Source organism: Trachinotus anak, unplaced genomic scaffold (assembly GCF_046630095.1).
Source record: "Trachinotus anak isolate AG129_WGS33_773 ecotype Australia unplaced genomic scaffold, CSIRO_AGI_Tana_v1 ptg000013l, whole genome shotgun sequence".
In the NCBI taxonomy this organism is placed as follows: domain Eukaryota; kingdom Metazoa; phylum Chordata; class Actinopteri; order Carangiformes; family Carangidae; genus Trachinotus; species Trachinotus anak.
In genome coordinates this window covers 5,325,673-5,352,379 of record NW_027273864.1, presented here as the reverse complement: position 1 = coordinate 5,352,379, position 26,707 = coordinate 5,325,673, and the positions used below count along the sequence as shown (strand labels likewise).

General features: G+C 39.3%; 1 protein-coding gene and 1 long non-coding RNA gene across 3 annotated transcripts in view; one reads left to right on the top strand and one right to left on the bottom strand.

The window, feature by feature from the left end:
* Positions 1-20: 20 nt before the first annotated feature.
* Positions 21-3,684, bottom strand: LOC139630098 (uncharacterized). Its single transcript, XR_011693116.1, has 3 exons — positions 3,599-3,684; positions 1,454-1,505; positions 21-560 (listed from the first exon to the last, which is right to left on the bottom strand). It is a non-coding gene; the product is annotated as an uncharacterized lncRNA (long non-coding RNA).
* A 230-nt stretch (positions 3,685-3,914) lies between these two features.
* The window catches only part of cntn4 (contactin 4), a 155,354-nt gene continuing 132,561 nt past the window's right edge, over positions 3,915-26,707 (top strand). Inside the window, exons 1-2 of one of the 2 annotated variants that reach the window (XM_071493217.1) lie at positions 3,915-4,293; positions 20,685-20,821. In XM_071493217.1, coding sequence (XP_071349318.1) covers positions 20,767-20,821 — 55 coding nt within the window. In that variant the 5' untranslated portion in view covers positions 3,915-4,293; positions 20,685-20,766. The remainder of the gene's footprint in view (positions 4,294-20,684; positions 20,822-26,707) is intronic. The other variant, XM_071493216.1, reaches the window with a different exon arrangement.

Sequence of the window (26,707 nt, the reverse complement as noted above, 5' to 3'; positions counted from 1 at the left end):
TATCATGACAACAAAAGTGCAGGACGCTGCTGGTATGCTCCTATGGATCATATCTAAGGGTACGGCTGGAGGACTTGTTGCTTTAGGGAATTACTTTAGAGTGAGTTCTTCATGGTCACTTTAACCCCAGTTATAGTTAAATGTTCTGTCTTCATTAAACTCAATAATCAATGTCCCAATATTTATATTGTGTCACAAACTGGGCCGCATGGCCTGGACAAAAGAAGGCGATACACACCAGTAAGCCAAATAACGAATGTTTTATTTAAAAAAAAAAAAAGATTAAATGTAGGAAGAGAACTTAAATTAACAATGGCATGTGTAATCTGTAAAATCAGCAGTGTAAGTGGCTGTATGAGTGAAGAAGTGTATGTGTGCAATGTTGTAGAAGAAAGAACACAAACTAAATGCCAGCCAAAAACCAAATGGATGTCTCAGGGAGGAGAGGACGTGGAAGAACTGAGCTCCAGCACAGTTCTAAGAGCACTGGCACACAGGGCCCAGGTGTGCCAGGTTTGCTGACGTTTTTGACAGCCCTTTGCCACACCCACCTCTAGAACCTGCAGAGAGAAAGCAGCCACACACAGGAAGCAACCGGTTCACAAGGTGGAGAGGGTTGTCACAACTGATTCATTAAAGAAGCCATTTGTATATTTTGCTATTGCTACATAGCTAACATTAGCTTTAACAGCTGTTTACTTACCAGTGTGGTCAAGAGCTTCAGCTATTATTGCATTTACAATACAAGAAGTTATAATATGCCCTCTGAGCAGTGCTACTTCTTCAGGGCAGACTGGATGTTTCAGTGACTCGGTATTGGAAAGTGACAATAAGATGCGACCGGGCTGGGGTTGCTGGTTAGCATGCTAACTTTAGTACGAGAAAAGAAGTGAAAGGAATAGAAACAAAACAAGAGGGTTGCCTCCCACTGCTGGAGACAGCTCATGGTGAGTAAAGGAATGAAGCTGAACTCTCAATGCTTCTTCAAGACTGGTAATTAAATGGCTGTTAATGCTAACGTTGGCTATGTAGCAATAGCAAAACTTACAAACAGCTAATATATATGTACGTCCTTAATTTTTCACTGTCGAGTCGCGGCGAGTATTATTACAAGAATACAGCAGTTTTTTCATTATGGAAACTTCAACTTGGCATATGCAAATAGCTCTCTTGGTCCTGTGGGTGGTCTCCAAGTTTTCTGAAAAATCCAAGCATGAGCAAGTTACTTGAGTGACTCCAGCTGTGAGAAGTGCACTCCTGAATCCAAATTTCTGTGAGTGCAGAAGAGATTGTTATTTTTCAAAAGAGACATTTGGACTACTTACTAGAGTGTCACAAGAAAAGGAAGAAACACAAAATTCTTGTTTTCTCTTTCTTTCTAGGACCTTCTCAGAAATACGGTATGCATCAGGCTGCAGGCTCTCTTCATCTGATAGGATTTTGTCCCACATACCTCATATTTGTGAAGGTGTTTGTTGTCAGGTGTGAAGATGTTTGTTGGTGACCTAGAAAAAGAAAAGAATAACTGCTCATTTTAGAGCTACAGTTGAGAGAGTGAAACTTTTTTTTTAAGTGAGGTAATACTGGATTGTGTGTTTTAAAAGCAGATATAAATTTCTGAACTCAAAAAACTTTATTGTGCTTAATTTTAAAAGGGTGGCTCAAGAAAGTGGCACTTAATTCTGAGGGAGGATAGTCGTCTTTGTGTTTTGTGAACATTGGCACTGCAGTGTAAAATCATGTAACATTATTACAGTGTAATGTAAAATAAATGCAACATCAACTATTATAAACACACGTTTGCGAACAATGCATTTTGTTCTGCCAAAACATCAAGTCTTGCAGTGCAATATCAATTTGTCATGACTTCCGCATTATTAGGCTTTTTATGGTTATGTTTATACACTAACAGCAAGGTCAAGGAGAGGCAGTGGTCTGGTGAAGTACACAAGAAGTTCCCATTGATTTCAAACACAACCTGTTTATTTTATCAAAAATAAAACTACCATGTTTCTGAAACTTTAACCAAGGTGCTTTCATCGCCTAAACCTAACTGTAGAGTGTGGATACAAACCCCAGTCTCTGGTTTGACAGTAATGCACACCTGCCATCCACCGTAATCATTTCCTGGCAACTCAGCTGTTAATAAATGCAGCGCTTAGCATTAGTGAATGTTCAGAGCTTTACCTTTGAACATAATCCACAATCATACGTGTAATTGTAAGGATTACATTTCCACCACAATGTCACTGGGAAAGCAGTTTAGTTGTGTATGAACATGATTTCTAGGAGTCTGTGATGTGCTGCCAACATTAAGTTACATGACTTAAATATGAGGACTTGAGACTTGCTTGACCATCACTAATAAAAGACTTAATTTGACTGTGATTTGTATTCATGGCTTGAGACATGATTTCGACTTGAGCCAGATGACTTGAATGGACTTGACTTTTTTAATTAAATATTTGCATTTTCTAGCAGCGTTAAGGTCAAAAATATTAAATTTGGATTGTTGGAGGAAAGAGAACACAATGCAGGTTCCACATAGTGATGCATTATAATAATAACTAGGATGACACACATACCTCCACCAAGGCCTAACAAATCCTACAAAGTAAAGAATGTGATGAAAAAAAATTCTGAATCCACCCCTTTAACAAGATCTGACCCAGACTGAATGGGTCCTTCCCTGGTCCATGCCCCACCCCTCCACCAAGTTTGATGGAAATCAGTTCAGTGGGTAATCCTGCTGAAAATAAATGGGTGAAAACATAACCTGAAGGAAATGATGATAATAATAAGACTAATAATAGTAATTGTAGCAGTGAGTGGCTGCAGTCACAGATCTGGACTCTACATTCCCACAAAATGTCAAATACCAGTAAAATTTATAGGGTGTAAGCAGTTTTCATTAATGTTGAAGGTAAAACTAAACTTTTCATAACCACTGTCTATTGATGGATTTAAATTTGGAAACTGGAGTCAGAATTTCATTTAACTTGACTTATCTTGATCTGAGGAAAGACTCAACTTGACCTGCTTAATTCTCACCACAGTAACTCGGGTCTTGCTTGAGGCTTGAAGCTTGTGAAGACTTGAAACTTGCTTGTGACTTGCACATGTGCGACTTACTCCCACCTCTGCCACAATGCAGCTCAGCCATCAGCACTTCTGTTTGAGGTTTGGGTGTGTTATTCTACTACTGGCTGATGCAGACAGGAGCTTCTAGCCTCAACCGGAGATGAGGAGCAGGCTGAAGGCGCCGGGTAAAAGCTCATGTCTGTCCAACTCCACACGCCCAGATTTGTTTTTTCATATTCAAACTTGTAGTCTTCAATTCCAGCCGAAGCTGACTCTGGTGACATCACTTGAGGTGACTTCACACAGCTCACTCTAGGGACACAACTTTTTTCAAGTTACACTCCAAGTAAATAGAGTGTGATGTGTGAAATTAGTGGAGCATGTTTTTCAGCTGTTAGAGAGGTCTCCTGTGCATTAGGCTCAACAAAAAAAAAAAACAAAAAACACACACACTTTAAAAGGTTATAGCCCATTATGATAAATAAGAAATAGAACATTAGGCTATATAAATGTGTACTTTATCTTCAGCTGATCAGAGGCATCACCGGTTGCACTCCAGGTCATCTGAAAGATATTTGGTCCATCAACCTCCCAGACTCTTGGACATCCCAGCAGCAGCAGCAGGACGACGGCGAGGAGGAGGAGGAGGTGAGGAAGGAGTAGCAATAGGAGGAAGAGGGAGTGTGTTCCGCTTGGATGGCCGGAGCAGTGAGGATGCTGGGGGGGGGGGGGGGGGGTCTCTCTCTCTCTGTCTTTCTCCGCCTGCTCCAGCTCGGTGCGAGGAGGGACTGTGGGAGAGAGGGGAGGGGAGACTTGACGCATCGGAGTGAGTGAGAGCACACGGAGGCTTCACTTTCCGACATGCAACCTGCGAGGCGCCACGCCGTCAGCCACTTGTGCCACTGAGAGAGAGGCAGGGGGATGGAGACACAGTAGCGGCGGTACCGCACAAAGCAGCACAGCTCTGCACAGAACTGCACAGAACAGCACAGCACAGCTCTGCACGGCGCAGCCCGTGAATGAATGTAGCGCAGCACGAAAGAGACACAGAGCGGCTTCTTTGCGCACAAGTCAGACGGATATTTTTGTGCCGGGAGCGTCGCCGCGGCTCGACAGTGATGTCTGTGTGCAGAATTTTGTTTAGTGAGAAAATACGGATTAATCTGAGGCTGTGAATTCCTCGGAGAGATTAGCCTACTGTTGTGAGGACAGGTAAGACTCTTATTATTATTATTATTATTATTATTATTATTATTATTATTATCTTATTTTTCCTTTCCTTTTCCATATCGTAACTTCGCCACCTGTCAAGCTGAACCTCAATCAGCTGAGCAGCAGCGGCAGCTCAGAGACAAATGAAGCGCAGTTTACATCCCAACTTTTCACAGATGAGATTAAAGCCTTGATGCTGTACTGGGGGGGTGGGGGGGCGTTTGCAGGCGGGATTGCCTTCTCTGAATTTCACCCTCTGCTGATCTCATTTCCTTGTGTCTACTTTGTTGTGGGACTATCATGGAGGAGGCAAAGTAATCTGCGAGTGTGTGTGTGTGTGTGTGTGTGTGTGTGTGTGAGCGTCTCTCAGATCAGTGCAGATGTTTAGTAATCCGCCGGCGTTGACCCTCCCATGAATAATCCCTGCGGATTTGGTTGATTATGCCGCCGCCGCCGCCGCCGCTGACCACCTACCGCGGCCACGAGAATTCAGTCCGCCCGGTCCCGAGTACCGCGGGATTAAGGCAGAAAACTTGAGCTTCAGCGCTGATAGAAAATATATGCATGTTTCAAATTCACTCTTGAATTGTGGAAGGCAAACCCGCCCTGATTTGGTGCTCAAAAGTAAACCCCAAACTGCTGTAAAAATGGAAGTTCAGTTGACAGTTGGATGCCTCATGATGCTCGTAAGTGGAGCTCAGAATGAATCAGCCTGTGTGTCACTGTATCACTGCTCTAATGGTGTTAATCATCTGCCAGTCACTGTATAAACTGTCCCCTATTGGTCCTGGAGTCTGACGGCCAGCAAATGCCATAAAAGCTTACTTTAATATGTGTTAATAGACTGTGCAGCTTCTGCACATCTAATGTGCCAACTTCTGCTAAAAAGCGCTCACTCAAACCATCACTGAAAAGTCATTCAGCCCCGGAACATAAAAATAAATCTGGCGGGTACAGTCAGGGAAAATGTGTCAGTGTGATGATAAGACCAGTCAGAACAGACCATGTGCTGCACTGAGCATCCATCTCATGATGCACTGACATCCTTCATTCAGCATCAAGTGAGTGGCTGACTGAGGAGCAGCCCCTGCAACTGTGAGTGTGTGTGTGTGTGTGTGTGTGTGTGTGATCTGTTTCATGGACTTCTCCTCTGAATTTACAAGAGCTGAACTTATTCTTAAGTTTAACAACGGAAACAAAAGAAACACTTCACCAGGGAGATTTCTCTGCAACAAAGATGTAGCCTATAATAAAGACGCAAACTGGAGTTTAATGCACTGCAACAGCATCTTTCTTTTTCTTTTTTCTTTTTTTTTGACCTGCATCTAATGTTATCCAGTGGCCGCGTGATGTGGCCCCGGCTGCCCAGATGCAGACTCACAGTCTCAAAAAAAAAAAAAAATCCAGCCCTTTTAATGGCTGCTAACGTCCTGGAAGCGAACAGCCCTGTCAGAAGTGACGGAGCACAGAAGTGACATTAAAAATACTCAAGGATAGGTGCATTTAGACGCGCGGCATAAAAATTTCATTGCATGCTTCCCGCAGGAAATTTCGAAGAAATGTCATCAAAGTCATTTTTATTTCATGTCTCTCCAGGAAAACTAGCTCAAGGAACAGAAGAAAGGTAGAATGAGTGGTTTTTGTTCCAAGTGCTTGTGAACGTGTGGGAGGTATGATGGAGGACGCTCAGTGTGTGGCTGTTTCAGCCTTGTCTCGCACACAGAGCTGCACTTTTACTCCCCACATTGACTTGTTTTGTCATGAGATATCCTGTAAGTGCTGACGTTACAGCCGCACGTGCTCTTCACAGTGCTCATGAGTTTCATCATGAGTCTGACAGTTGCTTAAACTGCACAGAGGCATGCTGGGAGTTGAGGAGAGGATGTAGTAAGACTTGTTGCTTTATCCTCTACCTTGCATTCACCTGTTTTACATCTCTTTGTCTCCATGTTGGCCTGGACCAGTGCTACTGTTGGGATGTTATTCTATAGGAACTGTATTTCCCTCTTTATGATGGGAGAAGGTCATGTTTCTTCTCACACTGACTTATTATACTTTTATATGTCTTAATAGTAGAGATAAAATGATTAATCCGATTAATTAGTTGATGTAGAGAAAATGAACGAGAAACTATTTTGATCATCAATGCATTTTCATTTTTCAGACAGAACTGCCAGTCTCTCGTCGACATGCTGCTTTTCTTTGTCTTGATTGTGACGTTAAACTGAACGTCTCATCGGTTTTGGGTTTGGGAAATTGTGATGAGGAGTTTTCACAATTATCTGAAATTTTATCTACCAAATAATGTCAGAAGAAAGACATGAATAAAAGAAATGATGACTGATTAAACAACGATTGGATTGGTCTATAAAATATCAGGGAACCGTGAAATAAAATTCCCATCACCATTTGCAAAGCCTGAGCTTCAAATGAACAGATATGTTCAATTTAGGAAAATAAAGAAAAGAGAAAGAAAAACAACATATTGTCACATTTGAAAGACTGGAATATCAAATGCTATTGCTTAAAAGATAATGTAAATAATTAATTGATAGTCAAAATAGCTGCTGATTAATTTTCAGTTTGTTTAATCGATCTTTCACTTTTTAGTTCCAGGAAACTGGGGGGTGTTTTTACTCTTCTTCTATTTTCTGAGACTGTATTAACATTGTCAGTATTGTATAAGTATGTAGTATATAGAATATTGTCATTGTCAATACTCTGTGCATGAAAAAATAGCACAGATAGGAAAAAAGTGCAAACAAAAAAAAAAAATTGTGCTTTTTAAAAAAAAAAATCCTTCCAAATCTTCTTCAGACCTTTTAGGTTCATCTCATGATCCCTTGGGGGGCTCCCGAACCCCAGGTTGGGGACCATCATGCTTGTCTCTGGCCTGATATCCCTTTCATAAACACACTCTAACACACAATGTAACATGTGACAGGTATATATTTTTCCGACCCCTTCCACGAGGCGCAGCAAATAAAAGCAGGCGCCTGGTGCCAGTTGTTTAGCTGCTTCTCTGCAGAGTGAGCAGCAATGTGAGAGTGGATGAGGAAGCTGCAGCCCGCTGGTGGTAGTTTGGTGGCCTGCGTCATGGTTTCATGTATTCCATGCATTACTTGCTTGATTCTGGCATAACAGTCGTTTGACGCAGTGAGGTGCGAGTTAGAGCTTTGCCAAACTCTAAAAAAGGTTTGATAGTTGTGATTAAGTTGTATTCCAGGAGTCAGCGAGCAGATACAGAAGAGATTCACCGTATCAAAGTAACTGTGGCTAATGGAGTCAGCACTGAATAAGTGAAACTCCCGCTGTATCTGCGAAGATTTTTCTTAAAAACGCAATTACTCCTACAAAAAAATACTCTTCAAAAATCATTTTCTCCAAAATGAGTTGCCCTCAGTTTTTTCTCTGCACAGCCCAGACTGGATTTCATTGAAATAAATCTTTAATCTGCATGAGACTGCATACACAGTCTTCAACCCACGGCTACACTTCTAAGAGGATGAGGAATTGTTGGATAATTTAGTCAAAGCAAGGTCGTGAATAAGAGTAATTTACTCAAATATGTCCCTTCTTCACCATCAGAAGTGATTGTGTGCACACCGCTGTGAATTGGGAGCCCCACAACTGTCAGGAACAAGTACACTTGACATTAATACAGCGGAGCTCCTCAGTGTTGCCCACCTCGTCCCATCTCTCCATTCATTTTTAGTATTTAGAATGAAGAGGGAAAGATCCAAGACAGCTCATTGAGACAGCTCCATTTGCCGCTCTATTTATCGAGTCTCATTGGTTCTGTAAATGCCCTATTTGTAATCCAATCGTATTAGAATAATTTCCCTGCTTTAGCGATGCTTTATGATGCTCTGTTACTTCTAGGCCTTTGGTTTCAAGGCACCACGGTCCTTTGGGGTAAGTCTTCATAGACTGTCTCAGCCTGCAACGTTTTCCCGATTCAAACATTGCACGCTGCCTCTCCTCGGGAATGGCTTTAATTGAGTGCTTAATAAGAGCAACGCCACACAGCAACCAACTTCAGGGGGGGGATCTGAGCACTGAGGCTGCTGCATTATTAAATGTACTTATATAAGGCTTCCAAACATCTTCTCTGCAAGTAGTCTCAGGCTAAAGCCAGGTTCGTGGTTCTTTTTGGTGATGCATTTACTTGACTGTGGATTTTTTTTTTTTTTCACTGAAGATCCACATTTTCAGAGGTGTATTGTGCTCCGCTGGGTGTGGCTGCTCTGTCAGAGCCATCTTTCCTCCCTCCAGTAGAACAATATTAGCACTTGATAAAACTGCGTTCCCCGCAGGGCATTGTTACTTTCTTTGTCTGAATCAAGATTAAAGGAATGAATAGAGCAGCTGGGACGACTCAAAAGATTGTTTTAAATATACCCTAAACAACGTTTCTTTCTATTGATAAGCGTCAATAAAATACAAGCAGCCTCACACTTTGTACCAGATTCTGTCACAAGCTTTTGAGGGTGGATTAATGCTGACAGAACTGCAGGTGTGCTATACAGCAATTTGAACTCCTTAAACAAGTTTTTCTTTCTTTAAAATGAACGTCCTCAGCTCCTATGAAGCCCTGATGCACCACCGTTCCTTGATTTACTTCACAAACAAGAGCAATTAACAAGGCAAATATTTCATTTAAAAAGAATCGTTTGTCCTTGTTTTTCCTCTAAACCTACAAAGTCTTTGTGCATCTTCCTTGTCTGGAGCTGCAGAAAACGGGTTCATGAACTTAAAACTGAGGCATCAGACTAAACAGTGTCTTGATTGTATCAAAAGAAGATTATTTTTAGTATTATTTTGAGTAAATTAGGGCAAGATGGAAATTAAGGTAAAGAAGCGAGGTCAGAATATCCAATGTGGTGAAGCAAGTTTTAGTTATTTATGTCACACAATTCTTATTATTCAAAAGAGATTTTACATGTTAAAAAGCATCACTTGTAGTTTCCCATGCAGAAATGTAATAAATATGTCTCTAGATCAAGAGTGATGTTGCCATATACTGTATTCACACTATATATATATCCTTTGTATATATGAAGATTATTATGAATAATGAGAAAATATGAAGAAGTTTAGAACATTTATCTAATATACATAGTAAATTTGTATATGTACATATATTAAAATATCTATATGATTAATTTTCCAATAGTATAACATGATGTTAGGATATATGTTAATGATACATGTTTAATTTGTACATGAAATATGTTAAAACAACATGCATATAAATATTCTATATGTTTTTCTTATTAATTTTAAACATGTCTGTGTTCCTATTCTGGGAAAGTGGTTTCAGACTTTTGGACCTTTTGACAGCCTTTGGGATGGATATATATATTAAAGTAACATATATCTACATTATAAGCATATATTCAGTACATAAACATACACATTTGGCTGGACATATATGTCAATATATGAAATAGTTCCAATTTCTTAAAGGTTTCATAGATCATTTTTACCCCTTTTACCACTTCTTTTATTTTACATGTACACATACATATCATATGTATGTCATATATGGAAATTCAATATATGCGCATATATTACATTTACGTTTGGGTTAAATGGCTTTTTGATTTGCCGCTGTAATGTAACAGCAGTTGGTAATGGCAGTGGGATTTGCACTAGATAGCTTGTTGTCAAGATCTATTTGCAAAATAATAACTCATGCAATCCACAGTTAATGGAACAAATTGACTGGCACCAACTACTTGTCATGAAAGTTTCCAACCACAGAACCTGGAAGTTATTCTGTGGAAGAATTTAATGGAGAATGTAATGCTCTAGTTTAATGGTGGTAAATTGGTGTTAACAGCCAATAATGTGGTGTCTGTCACCCAGAAGACTCAAAATGTTGATAGAGTTGTGTTCACTGGCAACACTGTTTGGTGTCAATTCAAATTGTTGTGTTTAGACAGTCACATCCCTGAGGGTTTAGGGAAAGATGGTCGTCTTGGTTTAATGTAGTAAAGGTTCACATTGGCTTGAAGCACAAAACACAGGCTGGTATTGATATTTGATTAAAACCACAATTTTTACCCAACTTTAACAAAATTTCAGTAGCTGTCTAACCCTAAGCTGACTTGGGACTCCTGGATCTCCAGTGTTAAAGTCCTGCAGCTTATCCACCTCCACCATCCACCTCCTCCACCTCTCTGCTACATCTGTTATGTACATCAGTGCAGCACCTGGTTCCCTGGAAAAAACCCTGTTTGTCAACATAATCCAGACAGAATTCCCTTTGCAACGTGACTGGGAAAACTAAACTAGTTAGTTTGGTTTATTATCCTTTCAGAATATATCTGTGGTAACTCTCAGAAAAACACATTATCAACTAAACCAAATGCAATTTCTAGAAGACCCACTGTTGAGTTGCGACTGTACAACAGGTCATATATTCATATATGATATGATAAATTAAAACTAGTTATGTTTGAATGAAATAAAATAAAATAGAATATAATAAGATAAAATAAAATAAAATAAAAGTCCTGTGAACCTCCTGAACAGTCACTAAACACAGCATGTTCTACATCCCGACAGGGATATTCAGAAAAATTACAAGAATATTAGAGCTGAAAAGATGAGGGAATGAACTGATTATTCAGTCGATAGAAGTCTTTTTCACTATAATACTTCAGCGTGAGGATTTGCTGTTTTCCTTCTATCTCTGTTACAGTACATTGAATATCTTTTGGTTTTGAACATAGGCAAATCTTAAAGATACTCAGAAAAAAAAATGTGATGGGATTTTTTTTTTCTTTCTCTCTATTCTTTTTGTTTTTTGTTTTGTTTTGTTTTGGGTTTTTTTCTTGATAGACGAAATGTTAATGTTCCGTCTCATTACCACCGGCTTTGTGCACACCACCATACCACACAGCTGTGCTGTTGCTAAAAGCATACACATTTTTATCTTTTTGTATCCAAAGACAAATGAAACTCACTGAGCATGCTTACCGTAGAATTTCTCCAGAAATCCTCAGTTTCACACACATGTGAGCTGCTGAGTACAGCTTCAGTCTGGAAGGTCCTGCTCAAGGGCACCTTCATAGTATCAACAGCCTCTGGAGTATGCTCTGTTTTTATGTATATTTTGACATTTACATGCCAGCTCCTGAATTAAACTAATCAGCTAGGGTTACATAATGAGGCTCCGTCATCCACATTCACAAACAGTGTAGTGCATTAAATGGATTCCTCACTGCAAAACAGATTGAGAATATGAATTTGGTGATATGCCCATTAGTAGATGGACACATGTTGCAGCTGCTCAGTGAATGTTTTTTAATTGTTAAATGAGGAAATTACGATGTATCGTCTCTGTTCATTATCATCACTTGCATTCTATTGCTGATTGAAGTCGCTTTTTTAATTCAGAGAAGAAAAACTCCCTAATCAACATTTTCACATCTAGGAAGTACACCCAGTTCATGTGAAATAAGTTTGGAGAGAACTGCAGATGATGCAGAGTTCAGGTATTCAAAATCTCATCTGTTTCTCAAATGAAATAATTAGTTATTCCACAAAGCCACTGTTTGTTTAGCAGACCATTTCAGATGTGTGTGGCTCAGATAAATGAGATTCTGTAGTCATTGTATCAGAGTGCAATTAGCTGGTTCATCCATTAAAACCAAGGACAATAAGAAGAAAGAACAAAATAATGCCTATTTGGTTTCGCTGCAGTAGAACTATCTGTTTTAGATAAGATGAGAAGTGCAGATCTATTCACCCTCATAATGCTGTTAATTTGTGTGACACAAAGTAGAAGCTAGATCCATATTTAAAGTCATTCAAGTCCTTCCTCTGTGGTCTTTATGTGGTAATTACATCGTCAGTGCATTTGTATGATTTGAGCTGGAAACAATAAAAGCTGTGCGATACACCTCGCTTCTTATTTTGCTTTCTAAGAAACTGATGCAGGTCATTTTTGTCTCAAAGTGTTTTTTTTTAACAGAGCCATGATGCAGACAAATAATCGTTTTTCCTCAGTTAAAGCCATGGCCTATGTCAAAATGCATTCATTTTGTTGTAGTGTGCCCCATGCAGAGATGTTGCTTGTTTTATTTGAGTTACAAATTGAAGAATACTGGATTAGTAAACCACTTTCAGTTAGCACAGTGTGTGTGTGTGTACTGGGAAATACACTAACATTTTATTGTTTATTTATTATAATGTCACTGAAAGGTCTTTGTGTGTCATTATTTCTCAAAGGGAAATGGGTTTGGAAATGTTTGACAGATTTTTATGGAAATGTGATGATTGTGTCTCCATTAAAAAAAAAAAAATGTTGAGGCTGTCTTTGCAAGAGAAACAGCAACATCAGTTGTTTGTTCAGACACCTGAAATAACCAATGTGTTGTCCTTACAAGTGAAATGGAACAAGAAATCAAAATCTTATAAAAGTTACCATCTTAGTGTGTTTTGACTCCAAATTATTTTTTTCCTCTTAAAATAAATTCCTCGGCTCAAGCTTAAGTTTGGTGTTTCTTTAAGTTTGACACTTGTGATGTGTCAGGGTGATAGAGTTTGGAAAAGTCACTCTCCAGTTTCAAACTGTCCGAATGTGCCACCCACATCTGCAGTGATGTGGATGCACAGCAGAGAGCTGTTTCATCAGGCTGTCACTGTTTGGCTTTACCAGCACCATATCTGTGCACAGAGCTCAACACAACAGCATGAAGTGTAAAATTAAGCCCCAGGCCTGTGGCATATGTAAATGATTTCACAACAAAGGTGCTGACGCCCATGTATGATAACCCGTGATAGAGTAAATCTACAGCTTGTGTCACGGACTGTGACTATATGGAAATGACAGTGGAAGGCAATGAAATTCATTTTTTTGCTTAATGAGACAGTAAGAACATCCAGATGAGACTGGTAATAGAGCTATTTATAATAAACATTTATAATGAACAGGCCACCTGAGAAGCAGTGAATTATCACCATCTAAGTTGCACCTTACAGGGAACATCTCTAAAAACAATGTCCATTAGTTATAATTAATAATAATTAATGGATAATGAATTCTCTAATAAAAAAAAGGTTAATCTGATAGTTGTATTCCCATGAGAGTGGAAACATTTGCACTGATGAAATGAGGTTGTTACTGGTACAACTGTTATGCTTTAGGCACTAACATGTTAAGAGACAAACATAATCATCCTTTATTACCTGGACTTCATTGTTTCAACCAAACACATGGTCGAAACAAGTGGTAACTCACTGTGACATCACATTGTCCATTTTTATATACAGTCTGTATGTGTAAACAGCAAAAGGTGATAATGGTCATAAAGGACAAAGAACAGCTACATGTTGCTAACGTTGTTAACTATTGTTGTGTCATGGAGCTAATTTACTTGTGTCATTTTGGAAGCTCAAAGTCTCAGCCAAAGTGAATGTTGAGATGGATGGCCTGAGTAAAGTTTTTTTAGTAGTTTAGCTGCAATCAGTGTTGCTAAGCTAAGCTTGGTTGATGACCTGCTTTCAAGATCCTGGCAGGCCAAGTCCCTACAATTTCTGTATTTGCTTTCTGATAAATGAGTCTTTCAGTGTGTATGTCATGAATCTTTATTTGCACTGTGGCAACCAAACAAGCTGAAATGTCAAGGAGAAACTTATGAAACTTAATGTAAAATGCAACAGTTTTCTGCATCAAACAGAAAACATGACAATATGGTGGATGGATGCCACAACTTAGGTCTACAAAGACTTTATGTAAGCTTGAAGGTTTGATGGCTTCACGGACTCTACACAGAGAAAAGTTGTGCAAAAGTGATCTATACCATCTGTCAAGGTTCTGCTCTATACAGAGACCACAGACTTTGTATTGATTGGCGCTCATTTCTCAAGACTTTTCTGCAGAGACCAAATGCACACTGGGCCTGGGTGCAACTAATGTTGTTTCCCTTCAGAGACAGACAGAACTGTGGATTTGTCATTATTCATATAATGTTGTACTCTAAATGATTATCCCACAAGTTGTTGTGAGGTAAGCTGGGAGATCATTTACCATGAATATATAACTGATCATGAAAATAATAGCAGCAGCCCCAAAGATATCACCAAATACTTCTGTAAATTACTTGTTTTCCATCTCTGTGTTGCAATTCCATTGCCAGTGTTGTCAGAACAGGTCGAGCTATTTGCATAGCGTGTGAGCATAAAAAAAGATTTCATTCAAAAGCTTCCTTCCTCTTTTATTGAATGCTGGCCAATTTGACTTGAAATAACTTACACTTTTCACGTAGCCATGTGGTCCAGCTATGTAGCTGTGATGTGATTGTCATCCAACATAAAGCAGTCAGTACATGCCAGCGCAGATGAGAGTCATTAAGGTGGCCGTATCCTCTATAGATGTTAGAAACTGAGTGGCTCCTGAGTTTGAACTGTCCCTTCGATCACTGCTGTTTGGCTCTCCGCCTTGATATCATTGAACACTGGACGATAGATCTCTTTGGACCAGCACAGTACATTAACCAGACGTGTTATCTCCTCCAGAGCTAATTTAATTCGAGGTGTGATTCTGTACCTCCCGCACAAAGACATCAGTTTCTTCTTGGAACCAGCTTTTGTAAATAGATCGATTCTGGACAGTTCCCTGCATCCCCAGATTTTGGGGTGGCAAAGACTTTAAGGAGGATAAAAGAGGCGATTTAAGCAGCTGTGCCCCTGTTTCAGCTGTGTTGTAGTTGTGTGAAGTGATCGTCATGTTGACTTTTTGAGACACACTTCTTTTATCTACAGGATGGGCAAGATAAAAGTAAAAAAAGAAGTCATTTCATAACAATTGTGCACTTCCAAAAACTTATAGTTGCTAATGTGGGGAACATTTATTTCATATATGCATTTACAGCCCCTTCCTATTCAGGGCCCAGTAGCATTTCTCAGAACACAATAGGCAGAATGATCTCTTAACCACTGTGTATTCAGAAAAAGCTCCACGCGTATACTTGTGGTTGTTCTGCTCATTTTACACATGAAAAATGTAATTAAGCTGTTGACTGTATGATGGGGGAAAATCAATCGATCTTTAAATTCTCTGGTAATTTGTTACTGACTGAATACATTGATTATCTCCTCCCCTTAGGCTCTGTAGCATCATCAGTCATTTCCCTTTAACAAATGTAGCTGCAGTATATTACATCTATAATGTCTAATGCTTGAGTGGTGCTGAGTCTGACTGCAAAATTATTGCAGGAAATCAGCATTATAAAAAGTGAATGACATCTGTGAATTATAGTTCTAACAATAGAAGTAATAGTGGTAGCAGTGGTGGCAGCAGTAGCAGCAGCATTTGTGGTTTTGCCCCAGTAGTACTGCTCTAATTTGAATAGTACAGCACCACTGGGAGTGAATGTATTTGTGACAACCACACATTCTTTTTTCCTATTTGCCATTCATTCATTTTATTGTACTCTGTCCACTAACAGCAGTTAGCAGTTCTTTGAGTCAAAGTATCACTATAATTGCTTTTGCTTGTGTTTTGAAAGTTTGTCCTTGCAAATGAGTGAGAGGAATGTGTCACATGATGTGTCACAGTCGTAACATTACAAACAGTGGTAAACCCTGTAAGTCAGGCAAGAACCTTTGTTAACAAGGCACAGCTGGATATGCTCTGTGTAGCCAGAACATTTATCAACTTCCATTTTCCTGGCATCGGGTAACTAAATCCATTACAGCAGCAATAGGCAAGAGCGAGTTTGTGAGGCGCTCAGTAGTGTTATCTTTAGCTGCTGGGGTGCTTTATCAGGGAGAGTTGAAAAGAGTGGAGGGACCAAAGCAAGACTTTGATTCTGTAAAAACAGACCTTAACAAAGTGGAGGAAAACAGTAACCAACAGTAACTACAGTTCTATGAGTAGCAGCTGATGGGGCACCACCATGGCACACACACATGCAGATCAACAGCTGTGCCTCTATTTGCATACTTCTATACATACTTTTGCCATTTTGAGTGCATAAGTGCATTCACACTGACAAGTATGGCATCATACAGAGTGCACAATGTGTACCTGAATGGTGCATTCAAAATGGTGATCAGTCATCATCGTGACTAAATAGCTAAAGGGGGTGGGACCACCAACCTATTTTCAAACTTGTGGACAGATTGCCGACTATCTGACCAAAAGAAGTGGGTGTGGCAAACACGACAATTTCTAACATACCTAAACTAACGGGTTATATTGTCAGCATAACAATGATACTGCACTTTATGTTTGTTAATGATCTGACCTAAGGGCAGCATGTAAATGGAAAACCTAACGAACTCAAGACTGACCCTTGAGGAACTCTTTGCATGACATGGGAAACTGAAGATTGGGGATTTCCAACAGAAGGTTGGAAATTAATTAAGAGCAAATCCTGTCGCACTAACAAAATATTACAACTACAACGGAAGTATCTGAATTAAGTCTTAGCAAATGTTTTAACTGCCAAATCAGATGGAAACAAATAAGTGAACAAAGTCAGAACAAGGGGCCAACTGGCATGAACATATAGCAGAGGTTAGCAATCATACCTAAATGACAAAGACTAAAAAAGCCATGTGCCTAAGGATGAGCTTATTATGCCATGTCTATAGTTAAGGTTTTGTTAACCCAAGCAATTAGCTGAAAGACACTTAAACGAACTGTAGAGCTGCAGAGTCAGATAATTTTGATTATTGATTAGTGCATCTTTAGCTTGTTAGTAAATCATTAGGAAACAGGATCTACAGCAACTTGGAACCAATGTTGATATAATATATATAATCACAATATTAAATAATATGTAATCACAAGTTGCATCCTGTCTGTTCTGTTTTTCATGCATAATCATGTCCATGTTATTCCCAGTGTATGCATTTGATATTGAAATTGTGAAATGTGGTGAATTTAGCAATATTGCAGATCAGTGTGTGAATTTTCGCCCCCGCTGTTAAAAGTGGAATTAAATTTTCTCTTCTTGTAATTAAAATGGTTTGGTGTGTCCCCAAAACAGAGCTCTGCTGTTACACCTGTCACGCTCCCGTTTTGTACGGTTTGATCCATCAAATTAAAATTGATGTAAAATGTTAAAAGGAAGCTAACACAGACTAAACAGGCATTAGCTTAATAGGCACAGGGCTTGGAGCTTTCACAAGACACACTTTAATATGCACAAAACAGCTCTCTAAAAGTTAGCACAGCCTTGCACCGTTGATATATCCAAGACAGACTCTGACAACCTTCTATATGATGTATGAAGATAAAAGGCCTCTTTTCTGTAGGTGGAGACAGGAGACAGATCTGGAAGGTAGAGAAGCTGAGATTAATAAGAACGTGGCCTATTCAAATAGTTTCAGGAGCCTTTTTATATGTGTTTTTCAGTGGTTTCGTCTCAGTCTTGCTCGCTGTGTTTTAAAACTTTGGGTAATCTACGCTGAATCACAGCGGCGTGGATTCACAGAGAGTTCTTCTTTGCTTCTTTGTAATGGTAAAATTACACAAATAGTTGTAATTTTGGAGAAGCTTGTGTCGAACACGCTTCAACTCTAAATATATTTTTACCCAGGAGACATTAGATTAATGCTGCTTGTTTCCTGAAGGTGTTCTGTAAAAGGTAGATTTCAATTCTTAACTGGTTGTATTGCTTTAATTCTCACATCAGTGCAGCTTATCCAGAGGCAGTCGCTGACATTTCCTCCAACTTATTTTGTATTCTTCCCTCAAAATTGCTGGCAAACTGGATAAAGCTGCCTCTTTCACTGCACCCTATTTATATCCTTGACTCAACAGCACCTTAAAACCAAATACCTATCAAATTGGTTCCAAACTTAGAAAGTGTTTTAACATTCAGGGTGGGAATGGGGAATGAAATGTACCCAGTGTTGTGTTTGACAACAAATGGTGCTGTAGAGCAGCGTTTTGAAGAATGGTTTCCTGCATTGTTTGTATCCCATTTTCCCTAATGCATCTTCACAAGGATGCTCAGGTATTTTATGAGCACACAGGTGCAGGATACACATTTCTGGCGACTCCAGGGCAGTAACGCATATTGGTAGTTGGTGGCCGTAATGGGTCTTAAAAGATAGCATAATAACAATTGCAGAAGTACAAGCTTGCAAGCCTATCAATGCAAAGGCTTTGCAATATTCCAACAAGAAATTGCATGTGACAACAACGCTAACCCCTCCCTGCAGAGCCTAAATAGTTCTCTTTGTTCTTATAATCAAAAATCAGTCAATCAGAACACACAGACATCGTTCACATACTGATGGAAAAAATGCAACTCGTTGCTGAGGTAGCATTCAGGCTGACTTCAGTCCAACATGGAAAAACACAGACTTCTTAGGCATTGGAATGGAGCCAGTCCCGGTGCGAGCTTAACTCAAGAATAACAGGACGTCATCTGGTTAGACGATGCAGTGTCCAATCACGCATGAGCAAGGGAGTATCTCTGCTGTTATCTTGTGATCATCTCGGCCAAAGATGAAACAGTTGCTGCTGTGATAAATTTCCAGAGTAAAATCCTCTCTGAGTATTACAAACTGTGCCCTCGGATTCACGGGATCTGCTTGTCAAACTCCTGGATTTAGTTTCATGTCTCCTTGGTGCCACAAGCAACCGCCGTGGCCCCTTGCATTGTTTTACTGCAGGACAGTTTTTGTTCTGTCAATCCTATGATGGGGTACTCTGCAGTAGTTGTGACTAGGGGTATACTATTTAACCTCAACGTCTCTGATCAGAGTGTTGCATTTCGTACCCCTCTCCCCCCATGTTTCCTGACTGTTTCTTGCACTATTACTGTCCAGTAAGGCAAAATCAGCCCCAAAATAATCTTAAGCCATTTCTATGATGCCAGTTGATAAAATTAGACAAATTTGTAAAGACATGATAAACTATTATTTTCACAACCCTTGATCTTGCCTCACAAGCTGATTGAATATATTTCAATTACGTTTATTGAGAAGAAAAATAGTAGAAAAAAAGTCCTTGGCACAAATTTACCGAAATTGTCAATATCAGTGTTTTCAACACATAAAAAGACATGTGCTGAACGATGTAATGTCAAAGCTCAAATTCTTATACATCACAAGAAGCAATGAGACAAAAAATCACAGTCAAATTTGTATTTTGACAGTAGTAACATCCCATCAACATTTTTCTTCCATCTCTGCAACACTGACACACTCATCTATCCATTCATATGCAGATATTTGCTGTGTGATAAAAACTTACATACAGACAGTTTCAGAACCAGTTTCAATTTGAGTCCTAGAACATTTAAAATGATGCCTCTGAGTCACTTCACTTATCCCAACAGTCACAACGTATGGTATGCCTATAAGACATGTAGTCACTGTGCCAGAAATCTGTACATAAAGGGACGGAAAACTAAAGAAAACCAGCAGTAGGTTTGAATGATAAATTCAAAGTGCTGCAGTTTTTGTGTAACTTAATCTGTTGTTAAAGCGGACCACTGACAAGGGAGATGACCTGCTGTAAATCCTCTCCTGTACTCACTACAGCATGTATTGTATTAAGATAATGAATGTGTCAAAAACTGTCATGTATCAGTGAGTAGTTCATCCCCAACAAAAAACAATTTCTTAATGTTTGGGTTTCCTTTTCAGCAAAAAAAAAACCATGAAACATCTTCATGAGTATTAACAGACTTATAACAGAGTGTTTTTTCTTTTTTTCTCTCCTACTCAGCCTCATTTGTACTTTGAGCTTCTTTCCTGTCGCAGAGCTTTAAGATGCTGAGAAGTCCTGCCTTCCTGACACTCAACAAACTTTTGAGTTTTAATTCTCACTCCAGGGAGATAATGTCTAAGAGGGAAAAGCACACGACTGTTGTGAAATTCTTCTAGATGTTTCAGGGTTTGTCATCTTTCGGCTTTGCACCTTTGTGAGCATAAAAGCTATGAGGCTTCAAGCAAGAACAATGCTACTCGAACTTATAGGAGTGGCTTTGCTTTTTGTATCGACTGTCCCTGGAGTTGCTGGGAATATGGAAATGAATGTATGTGAGATATTTTGTGTTCATGTGCCTAGCACTGAAATCCCTTGTTTTTTTTTTGTTTTTTGTTTTTTTCTGGTTGCAACTTTTAGGAAAGTGGAAACAGGAACAACTTGCACAATGTATTTGATTGAAACATTGAGTGAATCATTGTAAATGCTGGTTGCTTAGCTATATCATAAATTCACAGGTTTACGTTCAGTTATAACTGTTACAAATGAAATTACTACAATCACAGTGCTCTTTGCTCTATGTTCCTGCTTTCTTTTTGTGCTCCACACCCTGTGAAATGAGCATGGTGAGCCGGACTCCTTTTCATAGGTGCTGCTAATGACAGCCTTCTCACCGCACTCATCTCACCTGTTTCTTTTTCCACAGATTGGGAAACCAGGCAGGTGCAAATCGGATTCCATACATTTGTGATTGAATGTGAGACTACTTTGACCCTACAAAATTGAAGATGATGTTGCTATGGAAACTGCTGGTGCTGCAGTCACTTATGGGGTGCCTTGCAGGTAAAGTATCTTATTAAGAACTTTTGATGCATGCCAAAGCTGCCTTTGTGAAGTCTGAGTCCTTATTCATATGTATTTGGGGCAGGTGACAGTTTGAAAGCCGTAGCTTAGAAAGGAGCAACCTCAAGTTCATTAGTCATGAGCAAACAGATTTTTTCCCATTGGCATAAAATAATAATAGCATCCATTCAACAAGGCAATGATTGTTAGAGTAAGCCATTGTCTGCGAAAGACTTCCAATCACAGGCAATACTGCATTTCAGCTTTGACTATCTGGCTCTCAGAAAAGGTTATCAATAACATCCTGAATGTGAATGAGGAGAATTTTCCTCCTCAAAGGGGGGATGAAACTATCCAGTTCAACTGAGTAGCACAGATCACAAATAAGATTTTATCAAGAATGGAAAACCATAAATCTAATGCAGTGTTTCCACTATATACATAAAGCAAAATGATCATAGGCGCTGGCGTGACTACAGAGGGCTTTTCATTTGAAATGACTGACACAGGAAGTAGAGACATGTTGCAACACATGGCTGAGGCAAGAGAGAGAAAGCAAGAGCAAGAAGAGAGAGAAAGGTAGATTTGTCGAGCTAACCTCCAGTTAGGTGGGTATTTATTACCCATTGTTATTCACTCCGACCACCATCAAACTACATGCCCACACCAGCCAGGTGCCCAGGTGCCCAGACTGTCCATCAGGCATAACAGTATGAATGCGTGTTCCAGGACTGCACTTACTTCTCCAAACAATAATTATATGTATGTAAAATAAATGAATATATACAAACCATATAGGTACAATGCAGAATTTCTGTTTGTTTCATGTTTTTATGAGCTTAAGCACAACTTTGTTTGTTTGAAAAAAAAGAAGAAAAAAAAACTCCACAGGGCACCTTTAATTCTGATCTCAATAAAAAGGGAATTACTTTATAGAGTGAAATGAATATATAATAATATTAAAAAAAAAACATCCATAGGGCACCTTTAACTCTGATCTCAATAAAAGGGGAATTACTTCCTCGAGTGAAATTAGATATGAAAAAAAAGTGCTACATATAAAACATTATATACACATATATATACATATATAATACATTCATATTCAAATTCAAGAAACAAAATTAATCCAATGTGAGATATGTTTCAGAATGCTCCTTATCATCTAATTTAAATGTATCTCATGCCAGGTAGAACATTTCATTTGGACCAATTAAATCTGCTGGAATTGGTCGAGCATTTTAGTTACAGTAAGTAATCAGTCTAAATGAATGAACGAGTGTATGGATGAATAAGAGTGAGTGAATGAATGAATGAATCAATCAGTGTGTGAATGAATCAGTTAACAGGAGTTAACAGGAAATCTTTTTCTGGGTTCTTTCAAATGTCCATCATTCATTCACCATGCAGTAAAGTTGAGTTATAGCTTCATTATGTCGCGGTGCCCATTTCAGCCAGAGGCTCTGTGGCATTGATCACATTTTGATGGAGGACTTTAATTTGTCTCCTTTACAAATAGGTGGGGTCACCAGAGAGCATCGCTAGAATCACTCAGCGTGTTTAATCAACAGGCATTATACGAATCAAGATGAAGAAAAGGCTTTATTGAAGTCTGTGTTCTGGTGAAACACTGCTTCTCATTACTCAACACACATTAAGCCTCTTGTGAACCCCTTGCCCTCTGCTGCACACATTAGATTATCAGATCTGTTCGAGGGGACTTTGAGCTACAGCACGTTGCCCTCTGTGTTTCGCCTATGCATGTCACTGCTGATCTTGTGCTGGGTCTGACAGCCCCACGTGATCTCACAGGAGACAGCTGGTGATAACTGATCAGCACACTTTGGGTGTAGCCGAATCCACATGAAGCTGATACATTATGGAGGTCACTTCTGTCATGGAGAAATGCATCAGGGGTTCAAACACAGGCTGACACAAATTAACAGCCTACATACGCATATGGATACAAACCTTTTTGGATTACATTCAGAGTAAGCCAGTGTACCTCCGCTGGTTTTGCCTTTTCCCAATAAGCATGAAACAATGCATCACTATCTAAATGAGCTCTTTATAAGGCTGACAGAATGAGCTACTGTGGCTGGCTGAATTTGTCTCCTCTATCTATTTATTTCCTTTGACTGAGACATCATTATCTTACAATGTGGGAACACAATGTACTCATCTTTGTCACATTTGAAGTATCAAAGGAACCTGACCATGTTCTGTATCTAACTCAAAGTCAGTCAGATTATTAAGACTATTAAATCCCACAAAATGGTGTCCTGCTACTAACCTTGGATTTCACCCAGGAGAATGTTGATGCTGAAAGATTGAAAACCCTGGATTAATTTCAATGACAGTGTTTTCCAGCGACCAGTCCTATTGATATTGAAATCATGTTTTCTCCTACAGTTAATGTGCATATCAAGGAGAGAGAGCCAAGGTCATGAAGTCGCATGCAGGCTCACCTTCTCAAACTCAGTGACAGTACAGTGACTGTAGTGAGCATTTTTTTCATTCTTTCTGAAAAACATAAATGTGTTCCTGGAGTTTAATCTTATTTTAAAAAACAAATACACATCTACCACAGCTCTTGGTATTACAAAGTGAAACCTTTGTGATTTTAATAACAATCACTATGTAGACGTAAAAGAGTACAGACTTACATCATTATAACTTGATTTCATCATAGACTGTAAATGAAGATGGGTCACCCACAGGTTTCTGAGGAGCAGTTTTGAAGCTCAGAGTGGGCTGCTCCACCATCGCCATCTTGGCAGTGTTTGACTCCGCCTGACTCCCAGCCAATCCCAAAATGGGCAAAGAGGTGGAGCGTGTGTGGAGCCGAGATGTCAAAGTGGCCACGCCCTCTATTATGCACAACAATTATACAATTTAAACAGATGAGTTATATAAAACTCATCCCAAAACCGTGTTTGGACCAGGATGGAAACATGTTTATTCCTGCTGTAAAGTTGGACATGTTAACACATGAGTCTGTGGGATTAACTCAGCCTTAAGTGGCCATTCAAAGAACTGCAGTTTTTAGCACTTCCGTGTTGGCTTTATTTCTCAGCCCTGGAGGTTGCTGCTTGGATTTCACTCATATCTATAAAATTCACGAGCAATATCCTCTAAAGTCATGATTTCAACTCTAGCTGTTTAAGAAAGATCCTCCCTGCCCGGCTGTTATTACAGAGAGCTGCGACCGCCTCGACTCACCTGTGGACTCACCTCTTCTGACAGGCCGTGACATTTAATCCACAGTGGTCTGGGGCTCAGGGGAAGTGTTGCACATTGAATTTACCACATATTGAATAAACAACTATATTAGATAGTTTTTTGGGTGTGTGTTTGTTTTTTTTAACATTACCGTCCTTACCTAGACATATGGACTGAACCACATGACACACAAAAGCAGCAATTTTACCACATTCACTTCCTGGATGAGCACGTTGCGACACATCGCCTCCTGCCCCTTTACTACTTCTTCTGTTTCTAAATTGCATCCCATGTGTGCTACTGGCGTCGGTGGAAGCCACGTGATGCCGCCAACCCAGTTTCTGTCTTGAGCAAGACCTTTAAACAAGTTCTACAGAAGGTCATATCAGGTCAAATATACAGACATGTATCCAGATCGCTACAATTCTTTAAATAGGAATATATATGCACTCTTATATTCAAACTGCTTTGATGTAAGAGCAAGATCAGTGTATGCAGATTTATATCCTGGAAAAAGCAGGGTTAATGAGGACAGAGTTACTACATTTTTAAACAACAGTGAGAGCCTTGTGTGCAGAGAGACCCGCTGAGAACATCCATGCACCACAGCCGTGAAAAGGGTCGTCTAAAATTGGTTTATCCTTCTTGCAAAATTCACTAGAAATGAACATTTGCTTTAAACATTCTTTCAGGGAAGCATTACCCAGACCTCTATACCCCTAATGTGTTTTCAGCCAAGCTGGAAATGAAGATTTTTTCTTTTTCTTTTTTTTTTTTTTTTAGATCTTAAAGCTTGAGCACAGGATTATTATACTAACGCTCTTGCTTATCAGTTTGGAACAAAACTCACTTTACAATGGATGATAAGGCCAGGATATGGATTAGAGAGGCAGCTGCAAACTGACTACTGGAAACAAGAATGATGCACAATATGCAGCTCGGCTTGGCTTTCATATGCTGCAAAGTGCAAGAATGAATGTGCATGTCTAGTAAACCTCTTGCAGACTTGGGGGAAAAGGAATTGTAGTGATGTTTATTGCAGCTTTAGTTACACCCCTCAGCCTGGGGAGTTATAAGTTGATTTGTTTTTTATGCACAATAAAAAAGCTTGATAATAACACATGTGCCAGTTGAAACTAAAAATCCAATTACATTTTTAAATTAGTCACCTGCCTGTTCGCTTGCTGACTATACTGCTTGTCTGCAACAAAATGAGGACAGGGGTGTTGCCTCATTTCTGATTTAGTAGCATAGCTGAAACAATGCCACTACCAATGTTTCAGGATTATCCTTGAGAAATTAGAGGAAAATTTTTCCACTGTTAATATTTGCACAATAGCATTTTTGCACCACCTCCTTTGGTGTAGAGGTTGGGGAAATGCAGATTCTGACTAGAAAGATGCAGATTTCAAAAGGAAAAAAAACACTGCAGTTTTCTTCCAGTTTACAGCTTGAGTCAGACACCGAAAGAATATTTATAATATCTGGCTGTGCAGCTCCTTGAGTCTGGAGACCAGTTGTGGGAACTAAGCTAAGCAGTTCACTCCAGTGGCTTCGGGCATTTCCAAGGGATAAATAAAATTCAATGTGTTTTTTTTTCTTTTTTCTGTCTTTTTTTCTGGAACACTGTTTCCCATATTTCTAACACAGAGATGGTGAACATCATGACCAATAGTAACAGTTAGACTGACCATGTTGACAACAGAAGTCCCCCTTAAAGCAAGACTCTGTACCTTTTGCAGCTGAGCAGCAACAACAGCGCCCTCTGCAGACACACGTTGAAATTCTGTTGGACTGAATGTCGGAGTGATTAGCGATGCTAGAAGCTAACAGCTCATATACAGAAACAAAATCATCATCTCAGTACAAACTAGCTATCGCACTGTGTTCGGCTAATCTGACTGACCGAAGACATGTGAACCCACAGCAGCTGTGTGCTAAACTGTAGATGCTAGGAGCGAGTCTCTTCTCCTATCCCTACTGAAAATACAGAGCTAGCTTCTTGTAGCTAGCCGAAGACAAATAGTTGGTGGCGTGTGACGTACTGCCGTGAACAATATGCACTCATCACAGGAGATCATATCTGCTGAATACATTGCAATTAACATTGGGGTGTAGCTTATTTTGATTCAATTCCACAGACATTTGCTGATATACATATTCACTACATCGCTAATTATGTATTAATCCACCAATGAAAATAGTCCCTAACAAACAAACTATTTTCTCATGTTTGAGTAACGTTTGTGAAACCACAATGCCACAAACCGCTGTGGGAAATTATTTAGACTTTTCTAGGATATTATAATAAATATTTGTGATAACATTGTCCCAAATTTCTTCATGTGGAGTAAAACAGTTTAGAAGTGAGTGATGGACTAGTACTAGTCTAACATGCTGATTTTGGTCTTTTCATGGGATTTGTTGACCAATAGCAAAAATAAAGAATATCACCAGCCTTAATCTTTAACAGCTGGCTGCCCTGGTTCCAGGTGCCACATCACACTTGGGTAATAGTAACACTACAAGCCCAGATTTTGGGGATTTTAAATAGAATTGCAACACTGTCTTTGTTTGGTTCAGAGGAAATAAAAGTAGCTGCTTGGGAGCAGGGTGTTGGATATTTTAAAACCTGAAATATTTGATGTTAAAACTCAAAGAATC